Genomic DNA, 16,029 nt, shown 5'->3' with positions numbered 1-16,029 from the left:
TGCTCTGAGTAAACGTGGCCTCCCTGTCCCTGTCCCTCTACTCACTATCCCTCATGTCTCTACCCCTCCACAAAGCAGGCCCCGATAGCGATTCTAAAGCACAACCCTCAAATAGCACCAGGCCCATGCACTCCGTCCATCTGTGGCTCCAGAGTCCCACTCATACAGCACACACACAGCCAGCCCAGCTTCTCAGACCGGATGTCAGAATGAGCCCCCTTTCTCTGGGGGCAGAGAGTCAGGTCCAGACAGGAAGGAACAGAGGCAGGGCTTCCCTCGGCTTACAGAGCACCATTTTACAAGCACGTAAGTACCCTTTGCAATCTGCACAGAAGCGAGTTTCCACAAGAAAGGCACGAGTCTGTCACCGGCCACCAGTTTTGTGCAACAGTAACATTGCTTTTTTTTTTTTTTTTTTTTAAAGATTTTATTTATTTATTTGACAGACAGAGATCACAAGTAGGTAGAGAGGTAGGCAGAGAGAGAGGGAGAAGCAGGCGTCCCGCTGAGCAGAGAGCCCGATACGGGGCTTGATCCCAGGACCCTGAGATCATGACCTGAGCTGGAGGCAGAGGCTTTAACCCACTGAACCATCCAGGCGCCCCAACAGTAACATTGCTTACAGGGCACCTGCTACGTGCCCAGGATTCTGAGAGTGCTGCTGTCCCCTCCCACCGTGGGCCCCATGGGACAAGCCCTGGCTCGGCTCCCCCGGCTCCCCCAGGTTGGAGCTGGCATGCACCTCAAGGGCCTTTCTCCCCTGGTCTGGCTAACTCCTTCCCTTCCTTCACACCTGTGCTCAAGTCCCTCATCTACCTGACTTCCTGCCCCTTCTCACCTGCCCTTGTGCCCCACCCACACCTCTCCCCCCAACTCAGGGTAAGACCCTGCCCTAGGCACCTCCAAGGGTCCACCGCTATCCCCGACTCAGTGAGAACCCCAGCAGCCGAGGTCCACAGTGAAGAAGCAACCACAGTCTAAGTGAGCCCCAGGCCACCTGCGCCAGCCCCCACCCATGGCCCCTGGGCCCCACTGCCTATGACCCTGGCCACCTGCAGGGCATCAACCAGACACCGGAGACCAGGCAGGAGCACACACGAAGCACGCACACTGGGCCACAATGGGGCCCCGCTACCCTCCACCTCTCAAGACTGCAGGCCTGTCTGCCAAGCCTTCAGATTTTAAGGGAAGCCAGACATTTATGTCTGAATCATCTGATTTCTAAATGGCGAGCAACCGGTCTCATTACTCACATCCCAAACAAAACCCACCTGGACCCGTAGTTAGCCTCCACCCCTTTCTGAGGCTGGCCATGGGCCTCCAGAGCTCGTCTTCTGAGGGTGGAGGCCTGTCCAGGCAACAGAGAAGGCCCAGGCCGCCACCCTCTCCCAAAAACAGTCGCCAACAAGAGCCCCCAAGGCTGGCCAGCACTGGGTGCTGGACACACAGAAGCCCCTGCCCAGACATCCCTTCCATCCCTGGCCCCAGGCCATGGGCTCAGCCACTGAGACTTGGGCCTGGGTCCAAACTCCAGCTCAGCCAGACGCTCACCACCTCTGGGGTGTCCGCTCCTGCCTCGGGGCTGGGTGAGGCGTGGTCAGCCTCCAGGAGGAGGAGGAGGAAAGAGGCTAACGGGACACAAGTCCTGGGGGAGTGCCTGCTGAGAACCGGTCCCAAGCTGAGCCCCTCTGGGCTGAGACCTGCCCCTGCCCGTTCCTCTCCCTTCTACTGCCCTTGAGCCCATCCGCCTGCCCAACATCCCATCTAGGACGTTCCCTCTTCCTCAGCCGCCACCTACCTTCAGGAATTTATACAAAAGGAAGGTGAACCAGTTGGTCAGCATCTTCTCCGCCACTGACTCAGTCCTGGGGGCACAACATGGACAGGGGTGGGGGCTTGACTCCACCGCCCACTGCGCCCGCCCCACCGCCGCCCAGGGCGCTGAAGGGGCTGCCCTGGAAACCCCAGCGCTCTGCCCCAGAGAGCCCAGCTTCTGAGTGGGACCACTCTGGCTTGGCGCCACCGGGTGCCCGAAGTGGCATGGCCCGGGGCACGGTCCCCGCACCCAACACGCTGGCTCGGCCTCCCGTGTCCGCAGGCAGAAGTCTGGGCTCACCGCCGCAGCAGCAGCTTGGGGTGGTTCTTGCTCTCTAGGTTCTTCTCAATGAGGTCGGACAGAAGCTGCTTGAGCACCCCCGTGGCGTACTCCATCTCACCCTGCAGGGCCGTCATGATGAGCGAGGCCACATTGCCCCGGTCCCGCATGGAGAAACTACGCTGGGCCTCTAGCGTGCGTATGAAGGTCAGCAGGAAGTGCTTCTTGGTGAGCAGCTGCCCGAACAGCGTCAGCGACTTCTCCACATTGGCCTGCACCTGGGGGAGAGGGGGCAACCCATGGGCACACTCAGACCCGGAGGGGCACCCAGCTCCCACACGAGAGGCAGGACAGGAAGGCTGAAGGCAGGGCCAGAGAGGGGGCCTTGCAAGAGGGGACACATTGCCCTAACAGGTCCTGGGCCTCAACTGTCCTCGGCAGAGGGAATGTGTCCAGGAAACTACTTGAGAAACACATCATAGGCAGGGACCGGGGCAGACCAGTGTCAGTGCAAGGTGCAGAACGAGGGCCACCCTCCTTGCAGTCGGATCCTGGAACCACCATCTCCTGCAGTCTTTCTCCCATAGCTAGGAGGAAGCTGAACTCAATGCCCCATCTGCTGGGCACCAGCAAAGCACAGCCATGTCTCAGTCTGCACTCACAACAGGAATCACTGTCCCCACGCCATAGAGGACAACAAAGTCCGGAAGAGAAAGAGGCTTGTTCAGAGCCATATGACATGGAAGTGGGGAAAGGGAGTGGAATGCAGGCATGGCTGGCTCCAGGGACCCTACTCTCTCTCTTATGCACAGCAAAACAGGAGATTCCCCACCAGACTATGCTGGAAGCTGCCGGTGCCACTGCTGCCAGCCCAGGCAGATAGGTGACAAGACCCAAGTAGAATACAGTCATAACTAAGAGAACATTCATACTGACACAGCAGATGGTCACATCAGGAAAGAGATGCGATAAAGCACGTGGAGCCCTCAATGTGGCAGCCATCCCAGGGATGAGGAGCTGCTGAGCAGCCCTGGTTATCCGGGCCTGAGCCAGAGTGACAGGAAAGCCCATTCCAGCAGAGCTCAAGAGGGACTATCCCACCAAAAGAGCTGAGACAGGGAATGGGCTCCCCCACATCCAAAGCATGCAGAGATGGGATGCCCTCGGCCAGATGGCATGACCGAGCGGATCTGCTGAGCCCCTGCCTGTTTCTAGCTGAGGACTGGGCTCCTAGCCTGCCTCTGGGGAGCCCCTAGAGGACTTCGGGGCCAGCCCTCTTCCTCTCAGCAAGCTCACGCCCATAGCCTGAGTACCGTCAATAGCTCCACAAACCAAAAGCCCAGCTCCATGACGGCCACCATTCTGCCATCAGCCCCACACTTACCCCAAAGAGCCATGCAAACTCCTGCTGGGCCCCCCACCTCCCAGCCCACACAGCAGCAGCCCCTGCCCCGCAAAGCTCAGCATCCGAACCAGCCAGCAGATGGCCCCGGTGAACGGGCCTGTGGCACACGACGCACCAAAGGCCTCACTGGAACAGAGGCAGGCCCCAGTGAGCCCGAGCTCCAGCCAGGGCCTCCCACCCCAGGCCCCCACCAGGCCTGTCTCCCCACCACAGCAGAAGCACTACAGGGAGCCGAGGGCCCTGCCTCCCAGGGCCCCTTCCAACCCGTCTGGGCCATCCCCCAGGGGTCCCAGGAGCAGGCAGATGTCTCCGTGAGCTCCAGCCGACAGCCCACCTCCATCTCCTTGAGCACTGGATGGTCCTCGATCCCAGGGAAGAGCACCCGCATGGCATACGTCCGGTAGTCAAGGAACGGGATGCCGGCACCATCCAGGTCGTTGGTCAGCTCGTGGATGTCTGTCTGCAGCTCCGCAAAGGCTGCAGCCACACAAGGTGTCAAGGCAGGTACCCCTCCAGTCCCAGCAGCACCCCCTCAAGGCTAGGTTCCAACTTGGGCTCTGCTGCTCCCTGGCTGCGTAACCTTCAGGAAACCCCCAGGCCTCCCAACGCTGACATGCGGACAAAACTTCTGTCCCTCTGATGGGTCACAGGAGGCACCAGACAAGAGCAGAGAAGGTGGCGTGCCCGGGGCCGGGATGAGAGGGGCTTCCTGCAGTTAACCCTGGCACCGGGGGGCAGGGAAGCTCTGGAGCCCGGCTTCCTCTACTACCTAAGGGTACACATCGCTCGCCCTGGCTCCCAGGCCATAGCTGCCGGGAAGAAGAGGGATGTGGCCAGGGAGAGGAGACAGGAGGGTCTCTCCAGGCCCTGGAGCCCTCCACTCTGACAACCACCACACACCAGGCTCAGACCGCTGGGCCCTCTCCATCGCCCACCCTGCTTGGAGCAGCTCTGTTTCCTTCAGAAACAAAGGCAGGCAGGGGTAGGGCAGACCTCAACGGAACATTCCAGAGCTGTGAGGTGTCTGCCCTGCAGCACCACGGGGGAGGCACTATCTGATCAGGAGCCAGAGGAACGCCAGGCGGGCTCAGGCCCGACTGGCAGGTTTAATTAAGAGCCGGGACCTTCATCTCCGGGGCACTGCCGCCAAGCGCCTGGTTATCACCGCCTGGCCAGCCCCGCAGCACCCACTGGCCTCTGCCCCCCACGCCGTGCTGGCAGATCAAGGCGTCCTGTGTGCTGGCCGCGGCATACAGCTGCCCCCTCCCGAGGTTCTCCCGGCCCAAGGAGCTCCCCATCCAGGCCACCTGACTCCCACCCAAGGCTCGCACACCTGCCTGTGGCCCACAGGATGGGTGGGCTGGTCCACGACCTTTCAGTTCTCAGACAGGCCAGGGTCCTGACCAGATGGGACATTCTAATCCCCATGAAGCTACCAACAGCCCAACGTCAGGCCTGCTGCAGGCACGAGGCCCCCATGCAGCAGCCATTCCCGGGGCCTCACACCCTGCCTCCTGCTCAGGTCCCTTTCCTCATGCCCCAAACAGGAACTCTCCCACCACTTGCCTTCCAGAGCTATGGCCAGCATCTGCACAATGTCTGAGGTTGCTCTTAGTCCCTAAGACAGATCCTTCACCTGTCAGCGACCATGAGTATGGCTCCATCCACCCCTTGCAACCGCCCCGGCAAGCCAGGAGCCATGAAGAGACAGGGGCCATCCCAGGCTGGCCCAGGGCCCAGGTCACCCAGCCCTGCAGTGCCACCTCGCAGCAGCCAGAGAAGCTAAGCAGGTCTGAGGTTGGCCATCACAGGCCAAGGTTACTGTCTAGTGCCCAGAGCCTGCAGCACACACAGAAGCCAAACCCGCCCCCCTCAAGTGGCCACCACACAGCCCAGGGTCTCCATCCTAGGCCATCAGGCTTCCCTGCAGCCCCCGACATGTGTGCCCACCTCTCTCCTGCCCACCCTGCAGCAGTACCCTTGGCACACGGGCAGGGAGAGCAGTATCTGCTCTGCCGGGGAGAAGCCTGGGCCTGGGGCACAATGGCCTCTCTGGGTCATGTGGGACGGAGGTGGGGCGGCCCTTGCCTGCCAGGACATATCCCCTTCTCCGGGGTACCCCCTCCTGCCCTTGGGGTCTGCCAACTCTCACTGGGGGGCTGCCAGGAGAGCAGGTTTTAGGGAAGGGGGGGCGTGTGAGCAGGCATGGCATCAGGGACTGGGTGGGGCCAGTCCCAGCAGGAAGGCTGAGCCTGCCCCCTGTGCTGGTCCAGGCACCCCAGGGAGAGACTACTGAAGATGAAGCTGAGGGTCCAGGCCGGCCATGCTGGAAGCCAGCCTGTGCCCCAGACTTGCCCTGCACAAAAGCCCACACGACGTCTCTCTACTGAAGGCCCTGAGCTGATCACCACTCACACAGCAGGGTCCTAAGGGACTCATGCCCCTCATAGGAGGCTAGGCTGAAGCCTTATTCCCAGCACAGCCCCTAAAAGACAAAGACCACTACCGGCCAAGGTGTGTATGTACTCAGGGCCTAAAGAGAGGGCCCCAGCTCATTGGTGCCATGCCTGACCCCAGGGACAGAATCACCACGCCCATTCTACAGACAAGGAACCTGAGACATGAGAAGGTCGTGTGTCCTGCACGACACGAGGTCCTGCAGCCAAACAGGCTCACAGACACGAGCTCTGTGGCTCCAGGGTCTGTGTCTCTGGTATCATCCACAGAGGCCAGACTCACCCCAGGGCCTGGATGCAGGCCCTGGTCAGAGCCTCACCTGTCTGCCCGTGCCTGTACAGCAAAGGCACCAAAAGGCTGAATACCGAGCCAAATTGTGGGGAGAACAGGGCCTGGCTCACATGGGGCGGCAGCCTCAGCAAGCTCTGCCCCTTTTGTCCCCCAAGCCACTGCCTGCCCCGCACACATGCACGCACGCCTGTGACTCTGACGACGCACCTTCCTTGCACTCCAGGGCCACTCGGGACTCCAGGTTGTCCATCTGTAGCTGCAGCCGCTTGAGGGTACGGTCAGCGTCCCGAGACTTGCGCTTATAGGCAATGAGCACAGCGACGATGACCAGCAGCAGGAGGCCCCCGCCCCCGCCAATGCCAACGATGGCAGGTAGGGTCAGCAGACTGTCCGAGTATACCTGTAGCATCCCTGGCGAGAACTCGAAGCCACCAGCCCGGACCTGGGGGTGGGGACACAAGCCACTCAGGAGGTCCCTTGCCCACTGAAGCTCCAGAGGCCCCTGGTACCATGCCCCTTGAGAGACCCATGGCGCCTGCCCCTGGCCTGGAGCGGGCAGCAGGCGGGGACACGGGTACTCAGGGTAGGTGCCGGACCCACCAGGGGCCCTCAGGGCTGAGCAAGAGCTGAGCCGCCCTCTCTCTGGGCCATAAGCAAGTCTGGGGCTTAGCCACAGAGTCAGGTTTGCCCTGGGTGGGGCAGGGTCAGTGGGCTGAAGGCAGGTGGGGCCCAGAAGACCAGAGCTGGAGCCAGAACATGGCTGGGCGGGCCTGGACGCACCGTGACCTTGTGTTGCCCTGTGAGGTTGGGTGACTCGCACAGCAGCTGGGTCTCTGACACAGTGAGGGCACAGGGTGTGGAGCCGATGAGCACCGTGTAGTTGAGCCGCGAGTTGCCGGGCGCAGGCGGCAGGAGGTTCCGGCCCTGCAGGGGTGAGGGTGAGCCAGAGAGCCCCATGGCCCCACAAGCCCTCCCACTCAGGCCCCCCAACCCCAGGCTTATGGGGGCCCACCTTGAGGATGAGCGGAGAGCTGGGCTTCAGCTCCAGGAGGCCCGTGGGGCTGAGTGGCTCCAGCACAGGGTCCGGGTAATAGAGGAAAGAGGAGGCGTTGAGAACCAGCAGGGCGCGTACGTCATCCATGACGAAGCCCAGCTCGTCGGGCCGCTCCCCCAGCTCTGGAGGGCTGCGCGTGGGGTTGTCCACCGACGGGGCCCGGCACACCATGGTGGTGTCGTTGTACACCAGGCAGCTCTGGGGACACAGGTGTGGATGCTGGGGTGGCAGCTCCCCACATAGTCAGGCCCCAGCAGGGCCAAGGGGCTGCCGCCTTCCCTCCCCAGGATCCCCCCTCTGCACCCCTTCCCCCACCCCCACAGTGGCACAAGTTGCTAGGGATCCCACAAGGACTCACGTTCTCCCTCTCGACGCCTCCATATTTGGCTCTGATGCGGGGTTCGCGGACAGTGGCCAGGTTGGTGCCTGTGACCGTTAGGAGGGTCCCTCCGCTGGAAGATGGGGTAGGGGGTCATGAGGGGTAAGCTCTACCCAGGCCCAACACACACAGGTTGGGCCAGACATGCCAGTCGAGCTCCCCAAAGAATCCCTGTGCACTGGACCTCCAATGGCACCAACCATGTCTCAAGGTGCACACAGTCCCTCGTCCTGAGAGCCTTGACTCTGGGCACTTCACTGAATTTGTCTGATCTTTCTGAAGAGCCCAGCAGCCCAGAGTTTGGCGGACAATCTGTGTCCGTGACCAACACGAAAACTGGGCTCTTGCATCCAGGACACGGCAGCACTCCAGGTCTTCACACACCCATGTGGGTCCTGCTCCCCGCCCCCCCAAACTCCCGCCCAGTGCGGAGAAGCACAAAGAGAGGCGGGTGCAGGAGCCCCACCCTCAGCAGGGGCCACACAGCACAGATGGGGTCTCGGGGGCTCACGGCGGACTATCGGGGAGGGGCACCCACCTGTTGATGCTCCACTCTGGGTCGATCTTGAGGATGGTGGGGTCCTCTGTGTAGTTGTACTTCACCTCCGGGTTGGTGAGCTGAGCGCGGTTGATGTTGATGACGATGGGGGCACTGCCGGGGCTCTGCCCAGGGGGTGTCAGACACCGGATCTCTCTGGAATTCCTCCTAAAGAAGCCAGGAGGGACGGTGAGGACACAGGTGTGGGGCTTGCTTATGAGATAGGCTCAGTAGCTTGGCTCCATCACCAATAGCCGTGCAGGCAAGGCACTGGCACTTCCTGGGCCTCACCTGCCCACCTGTAAAACGGAGCCCCAGCGGGACCCGCTTCAGGTACCCGTTGACCATTCCAGCCACTTTTCCGCCAGGCCCTCTGAGGGGCTCGGCATGTGCCTCCCAGAGGGCCATGCTCAGCATGGATTCCCACTAAGGTGAGCCAGGCACACGGTCGCTACCCCCACCCCTCCTTCTGTCTCCTGATAGAATAACCGAGCCAACCCAAGCCTGGGCCATGAGGAGGCTGAATGAACTGGCCAGGGTGGAGAGAACACTTGGTGACTCCCAGTGAGCAGCAGTCAGTCACTGCCTGCACCTGGGCCCCTGTCCCCTCAGCTCCTTCAGTACAGCAGAGGCCCCCCGCCACTGGGCCCGCTCCTGCAGCAAGGCTGCAAACACCAATAATTAGTCTGAGAGCGGATAATTACCGCAGGAAAATATTTAAAGGGCCGTTCCATTATCATCCCTAATCTAAAATTATCCACTTCAAGCCTCGAGGCTTTTGTCAAGATTTCTTTTTCCTCTCTTAAGAATTTTTTTTTAATACTTGTGCTCCCAAGGGATCCCCCTCACCCCAAAACAGGGCAGCTGTGCCCGCCCCTCAGGTCCAGGCTCCGCCCACCCATCAACCCTGCCTGCCCTGCCCTTCCCACTCTAGGAGGTAGCCTGTCTCCATGGTAACACTCTCCGCCTCTGGTTTCCATAGTGATCACCCCAGCCTGGCTCTCCACACTCCCCCTTGTTTCCTGGGCAACGGGAGGGGGCATGCAGACATCTGAACCAACCACCACCCAGGGAAGGTAGGCCTTGCCCCGGCCCCCCACTCCACATCTGTAGCCCATACCAGGAGAAAGAGCAGGGCCGGCCGCCAACAGACACAGCGACGTCACTGCCCGCATTCAGGTGGCTGCCCTCGATGCCAATCCAGGTGCCCCCTGAAAGAGGCCCTCTTGCAGGGCTCACCCGGTAGAAGGTTGGAGTCTATGGGAAGAAGGGACTTCCTTGAGCTGCAGGGAAGGCCTGCCCTTCCGGCCAGAGGCCTGCTCACACCTCCAGCTGTTTCCCGGACCCCGTGTGCACATGGGCTCTCATATGCAGCCCACAGGCAGGGCCCAAAGTGTGCAGGAGGGACCTGGAGACAAGGAGGGGAGGGGAGACCAGAACAGAGGTGTTGCTGGATGAGGGGACTGACGGAGGACCAAGAGCTCAGTCTGCCCTGTACAGCTACCCCCTAGCCACCAGGGGTCGGGGGAGAGGCTTACCACAAAGGTGAAGCGCTTGGGGGACAAGGCCCGGTAGTGGGGGGAACAGTCTCGCACACACACTTCCACCAGGGCATCGTGAGCCCGCACGGTGCTGGCATCCCCAATCTCACAGACGATCCTGCGGGATGCCAAGGGGCCTCAGCGGGCTGCAGGGTCCGGCCTGGGTGCCGGGGCACCCCTGCCTGCCCACCCTATCCAGGCTGCACTCACTGCTCAGCACTGATGTACTCGCTCTCCACAGGGCTGCACAGCACCTTGCCCACACGCACGCCCAGCCGCACGTCCTCAAAGCGCAGGCCCAAGTTCTCGCCCGTGATGGTGAGCCGCGTGCCTCCCTGCCGCGGGCCCGTCTCAGGGAACAGCTGCAGAGAGGCCAGGGCTGGGACACCGGTGCAGTCCGCGCTGCGGGCTGAGCCGGGCAGGGAGCAGGAGGCGGCCAGGGGCTAGGGGTGCTGGGGGGCTGCCTACCTTAAGGATCTTGGGGTCGGTGCAGCGGCTGCTGCCGTGACGGGCATGCATCCAGGCGGCAGGCGAGTCGGCGGGGCAGTGGGGACGCAGAGAGCAACGGCGCTCCGCCACGCACCAGCCGCACTCGAAGCGTGGGTCGGCCTTGAGGCAGAGGCCACAGCTCTCTCGCAGGGCAGGACACTTGTACAGGTGGGCTGTGGGGAGGGACATGGTCAGCCCGGCCTGCCCTCACACCCCCTCGAGCCCCAGGCACTCTGCCCAGCTCACCCTGGATGTTCTGAGGGTTGTCAATGACGAAGTGGCCATTCCACACCACCGACAGGTTCACGGGCAGGTCGCTGACATCATTGCCCTCGTAGGAATACTGCGGGCAGTAGGTGAGCGGATGGTCAGGCTATACACACAGCCTAGACTCTGGGGTCACAGGCCTCTGTCCAGGGTGGTGGGGCAGGGCCTGCCTGCCCCTCCTGGCTATCTCTGGGACTGGCCCCCCAGAACAGGCTTGGCAGGACAGAGTTGGGGGCTCTGCCTGCCCAAAATGGCATTTCCCATCTGGAGCCGGAAATCCCACAGAGCCGCCCACCTGCCAGCCAGCCGAGATGGCTAATCTGTCACACCCAGTTCTGCCTCGGCTTACCACCCCCCAAACACACACACACACACACACACACACACACACACCCGACACAGGGCTTCCTTCCTGGTGCCAGAATCCCTGCTCTCCAGCCAAGCCTGTCCCCAACAGCCCCATGAGGCACACCCTCCAGGGTGACCTCCATTTCCCCCTACAGTCTGCCCCACTACGGAACCAGAACTTCCCAACTGGCCCCTTTGGAACCTGCTTCTTTGTCTGCTGAATGGATTCAGTGATCCTGACACCAGGACTGCCCCGAGGTTTAAGACATGTACCACTGAGCCCTGGGCACGGCCTGGCAGGAAGCAGCATCAGGGAAGGCCCTGCCCTCCCACCCCCCAGGCTGGGCAGGGCTCGGGGACAATACCACTCCCCGGGAGCTGGGGCCCAGCACTCCCAGCTGTGTCCCACTTTCTGCAGCTGAAGACCTCCACTCCATCCCAGAGCAATTCATCACTGTTTTATCTGCAGGAATTTAATTGGATCCTATCAAATTCCCTGGTACTCCCTTTTCCCTTTCAACACAATCATAGGAAAGACAAATGTGGGCCGGGGCGGGTAGGAGGAGGGCAGGACGGAGGGGACAGACCGGAGGATGGCAGAGAAATAGGGCAGTAGAGGTACGCACAGACTCCTGGAGAGCAAAGAGAGGTTGGAGGCAGCTGGGGTGGAAGCACGGGGTGGGCGTAACAGATCAGGAGATGGGACGGGAAGGACAGGATAGGCAGGAAGGTGTAGGGACCTCTCCTGCCAGGTGCAGGCCACAAGGGCCTGGCTAGGTGGCTGACCTGCCCCCAGGAGGCTGCTGTGACCCCCAGCCCGTGAACCCGCCGGATACACAAGGCATTGCTGGCCAAGGAACCACCACCACTGGCAGGCGGCCACACCTCTGACCAGAGGCCTCTCCCCTGGGATTCTCTCCTGATGACTCCCTTCTTGAACGATGAGGAAACCAGGCCTGCCAGCCGTCACAGAGCCCGCCAAGGGAGAGCTTGAGGCTAATCTCAGGACCACCAGTGCAACACTACCCCCATCCACCAGAGAAGGATGTGGGTCTGTAGCGATCGCTGTCGCTCAACTCGCTGGACTTGACCAAAGGCTTCTGAACTGTTACCCTAGCAGATTCCAGACTCCAAACGTGGCTGCTCCCCAGCCCTCGGGCAACACCGCCGGCTACCACGCACCATGTCAGCCACTGTGGACAGTTTCTGGGTCTGGCCGGATGCAGAAAAGGAGCCGATTGCCTGGGCCCTGTGGCCCTGCCTTCGGCCCTCCAGGAAGCACAGGGGAGGCCGGCACACGGGCGTCCCGCAGAGCAGCCTAGCTGCTGCGCCCACGTTAGAAGAGCCCATGCAAAACCACGTGCGCACATCCCACCCCGTCTGCCTAAGTCACCCTCTCCCACGTCTACAATGTGCTCCCACCAAACATCTGGGCAGCTCTCAGAGCGTCCCCCTGTGCCACCCCCCACACACCCCGGCACAACCGGGGGTGCCTTCTGAGCCAACCCGGGCACACCTGCCCATGCACCGTCTCCGTGCTAAGAGCAGAAACCAGGCCATAAGGCAGTGAGGCTGAGCAGCACAGGGGGCGCCCGGCAACCCCCCGGCCTCACCGAGGAGTTCTGGCACTGCAGGCTGGAGCTGTTGAAGCGCAGGGCAGTGACGCGCGCTGGGCTTCCCGGGATGTGGAAGAGGCACTCGTAGCCACGCTGGCCCGACTGAGGCTGCGGCAAGTTGCGAGCGGCCAGGGTGATGGGCTTCACCACACCCACTGGCACGTAAATCTGGGTGGAAGGCAGGATCTGCGGGCACTCCTGGGGGCGACAAGGCTTCGGCTGAAGGGCTGGTGCCACCAGCACAGCACGCCCTACTCATGGCCCTGATCCCTGTGCAGAGCCTGCGAGCACCACTGAACCTGTTTCACACACTGGGCGACCCAGGACTCAGAAAGAGCTAGACGAGCTGGAGGCGGGAGGCCTGGGTTCTGTACCCGCCGGGCTGTGGCCTCCCCCATGTGCACCCATGTGCCCTCGCAGGGCTCAAGGACCCCACCAATCGGCCACCGAGGGGACCCCATCTGACCCACAGCTAGAAAGACCCTTGAGGCAGGAGCAGCCAAGGGAGCACGTGGGGCGCTTGGGCTGGGAGCTCCCACCTGGAGGCCCAGAGAGCATGTAAAAATAGCCGGAGCCGGGCAGGAAAACATCCCGGGCCCCCAGGGCCAGCATCTCGGCAACAGTGACTGATGCAATGGCCCAGCTCCCTTGCAGCACGGCCGGCAGCAGCCTCGGGAGGAGAAGGCCCCTCGGGAACTACGCTGAGCTGGGCTTTAAATAGAGATGCTGAAAACAGGCTGTAATCCCCAAGCCCTGCAGCACTCCCCAGGCGGGCCTGGGCTGGGCTGCTCCACCGAGGTTGTGGGGGCCCGAGGAGGGAACCCGGGCTGCGGCAAGGCAAAGCCTGGCCGGCTGACCGCTCACTGCTGGGTCTGTAGGGATGCACCCATGGGGAGAGGCGGGTGATGAGGACACATACATAGGGCCGCCGTTAATATGTTCAAGGGCCCATACCCACACCAGTGCTTCCCTGGCCTTCAAAGAGGTGCCCCAGCCAGCCCCTGAGCCCAGGGATCCGCCCGCTGCCTCCCGAGCCCCTGGCTGCCCCTCCTGGACCACCAGCACTCTGGCTCCTTCTGGCCACCAGGACTGGGCTCCTCTCACCCCCCAGCCTCACACCTCCCTCTACAGACACCATCTCTGCTGCCCAGGGGCCCCGGTCTCTCCCTTGGGGTGTGGCCTCTGTGCCTGCATCAGGCCGGAGTTTGGCTCAGGCCACGCCTTGATGCCCAGCTCCTGAGGGGCCACCCCACAAGATCCAAACCAGAACCAGAGGTGGGAAGCAGGGTGAGGGTGCAGAGTCCAAGGCCTTCTGAGCAACGAGGCTGGTCCAGCTTGGCCCATATCACACTCCTTAGTTAAGTCCCCATAGAACCTGGGACTACAGCTGAAGAGGGTACATCTGTGGGGTAAGTCCCTCCCTTAAGTGACCTCCAGGACTGCCTACAACCCAGCCCTCAACGTGCACACCCTATAGGAGGGCCCTCATGTTTCTCCACCGAGGCCCATGACAGCCCTCCATGGGGTCACTAAGCAGCTTTCTGCTGCCCCATGCCCCTGCCACTCTCACGACACCTTTGCCCAGATGCCCACGTGAACCACGCTCCCAGGGAAACCCACTGTCCTGGCTCTCACACCACCTGCTCACACAGATACCACCCCTGACCCAAACCCCCACGGTCCCTGCCTACCCCTGGGCGCCCCCAACGACTACCCTGTCCTGTCATGTCCGACATTACACCAGTGAGTGGACAAAGGTCTGGAGGGTGACCGTGGAGGCTGGCCAGAGGAGGCTCTGTGAGGAATGGCCCGAGGCAGGCTGCATGTCCTCTGCTCCCTCCATGCCCCACAGCCAGCAGGACCCATACGTTCCTGCCCTGTCTGACCAACAGGCCTGCCATCCACCACCAAAGCGAGGGCCCTGGCTTCCAGGCCTGGCTCTGGACCCTGAGGCTGTGCCTGGGGAACCCTGCATGCCCACTCCCCGCTGGCAAGTGCCCAGGTCGGCCTGTCCTGGTTCTGAGAGCCCAGCTGTTCATAAATAAAGTCAGTGCCTTGCCCAGGCTCCAAAATAATTACTACCTAATTACCATCAATTACTACGCAGTACCTCAGACAACTCCAAGAGCCAACCAGCCACCCTGCCGGTCAGTCTGAGGGCCTCCCTCATCCACACAATGCCGGTCCCCAGGGCTGCCACACCAGCCGAGCCAGACATCTCCCGCTGTGGGCTCCCACTGCACTGGGTGGATGGTCCCCTCCTTGTGTCATCCCCTGGGCATCTCTCTGGTCTGCAGCCCTCAACTAGAGGTCTTTTTCTGAGGCCTTCTCGGAAGGCTATACAATAGAGCCAGTGACCAGGCTGGGCTCAGGTCAACACAGCCTCAGAGAATGTCCCTAACACCATGAGCCATGAGATCAGCATCCCAGCCACCCATGGGAACTCTCGGGTTCTGCCACAGCTCTGAAACCCTGAGCTCTCCCGGATGGCCTTACCTCAGACACGTTGACACGGCCCTCTAGAAAGGCACAGTCGGCGGCGTTGTGTGTGCACACATGGCGGTATTTGCACCAGTGGCAGGGGAAGGAGCCGTTGACACAGGATAGGCAGCTGTGGGAAGAGGGCAGGGCAGTGAAACTGGGGCAGCCTGTGCCTCCACCCAGTGGCCACATGGGGCTGCACTAGCTCCCTGCTGGTTCTTCGGCAGCAGATCACAGTGCCACCTCAGGGCCTTTGCACTGGCTGCTCCTCCCGCTGCTCAGAGAGGCCTGCCTGGCGCTTCCCTCTCACTTCAGTGCTTCACTTCCAGATTCAGAACACCTGACAGTCCACCTCAGTGTCTGCCGACAAAACAAACGCCTAAAGCCTACAGTGTCCACTAAGGTGACCGATGGCCATGCAAAGCCACACGTGACAATTAGTGCTGGGAAATGTGTTAGAGCAGATGTGGAAATGCATTTTCTATTCCAAACTCAATGAACTTCAGCTTCAATTCAGGAGGCAAGCCATCGCTACAGAGCCTCAGAGAGCAGTCGCGGACAGCTGCCTCCCCACCAAGAATGCAAGCTCCGCCTGGCAAAAGCTTGGCCAGTTTACGCCCCCATGTCCCCAGGCCTGGACAGGGCCCCTGCCATGCTCTGGCCCATGCAACCTCCTGTGGCTGGCACCCTGTCATCCCTGCATCATCCCTGCAGCACCCGTGGCACCCACCTCACCTGGAGAAAACCACCTCTGACTTCTCTCAAGGACCTCCCAGCCTGCCGGCCACCCTGCTTCTCCAGAGACCTTCCCTCCCCTCCGGCTCTGAAGCACTGCCCCCTGCTCCAGAAACCCCAGGCTGCCCTGGGCAGAGAGAGGAAGCTGGCTGACACCGACACCTGGGTCCCCCGTGGGCACCCACGAAGAGCCAGGACAATCAGTCTGGAGATCAATAAACAAAGGCCCCACTGAAAACCAGCTGTCTCCAGCTCCACGGCTGAACCACACAGCCTGCGTGGGCCTTCCCGCCACCCTCCTCACCCCTCACGGTCCTTCCAGCCTGGGTCCCC

General features: G+C 61.8%; 1 protein-coding gene across 3 annotated transcripts in view; it reads right to left on the bottom strand.

The window, feature by feature from the left end:
- PLXNA1 (plexin A1) overlaps positions 1-16,029 on the bottom strand; it is a 49,799-nt gene that overhangs the window by 11,207 nt on the left and 22,563 nt on the right. For all 3 annotated transcript variants that reach the window (XM_047742723.1, XM_047742717.1, XM_047742734.1), the window contains exons 9-23: positions 14,977-15,091; positions 12,478-12,678; positions 10,496-10,592; positions 10,229-10,422; positions 9,971-10,122; positions 9,758-9,878; positions 9,340-9,476; positions 8,220-8,387; positions 7,661-7,754; positions 7,261-7,500; positions 7,029-7,172; positions 6,456-6,690; positions 3,835-3,977; positions 2,117-2,373; positions 1,799-1,865 (exon numbers count right to left, since the gene is read on the bottom strand). In XM_047742723.1, coding sequence (XP_047598679.1) covers positions 1,799-1,865; positions 2,117-2,373; positions 3,835-3,977; positions 6,456-6,690; positions 7,029-7,172; positions 7,261-7,500; positions 7,661-7,754; positions 8,220-8,387; positions 9,340-9,476; positions 9,758-9,878; positions 9,971-10,122; positions 10,229-10,422; positions 10,496-10,592; positions 12,478-12,678; positions 14,977-15,091 — 2,365 coding nt within the window. The remainder of the gene's footprint in view (positions 1-1,798; positions 1,866-2,116; positions 2,374-3,834; positions 3,978-6,455; positions 6,691-7,028; positions 7,173-7,260; positions 7,501-7,660; positions 7,755-8,219; positions 8,388-9,339; positions 9,477-9,757; positions 9,879-9,970; positions 10,123-10,228; positions 10,423-10,495; positions 10,593-12,477; positions 12,679-14,976; positions 15,092-16,029) is intronic.

Source organism: Lutra lutra, chromosome 1 (assembly GCF_902655055.1).
Source record: "Lutra lutra chromosome 1, mLutLut1.2, whole genome shotgun sequence".
Lineage (NCBI taxonomy): Eukaryota > Metazoa > Chordata > Mammalia > Carnivora > Mustelidae > Lutra > Lutra lutra.
The sequence above is the reverse complement of the archived record's forward strand: the minus strand, read 5'-3'. Positions and strand labels throughout refer to the sequence as shown.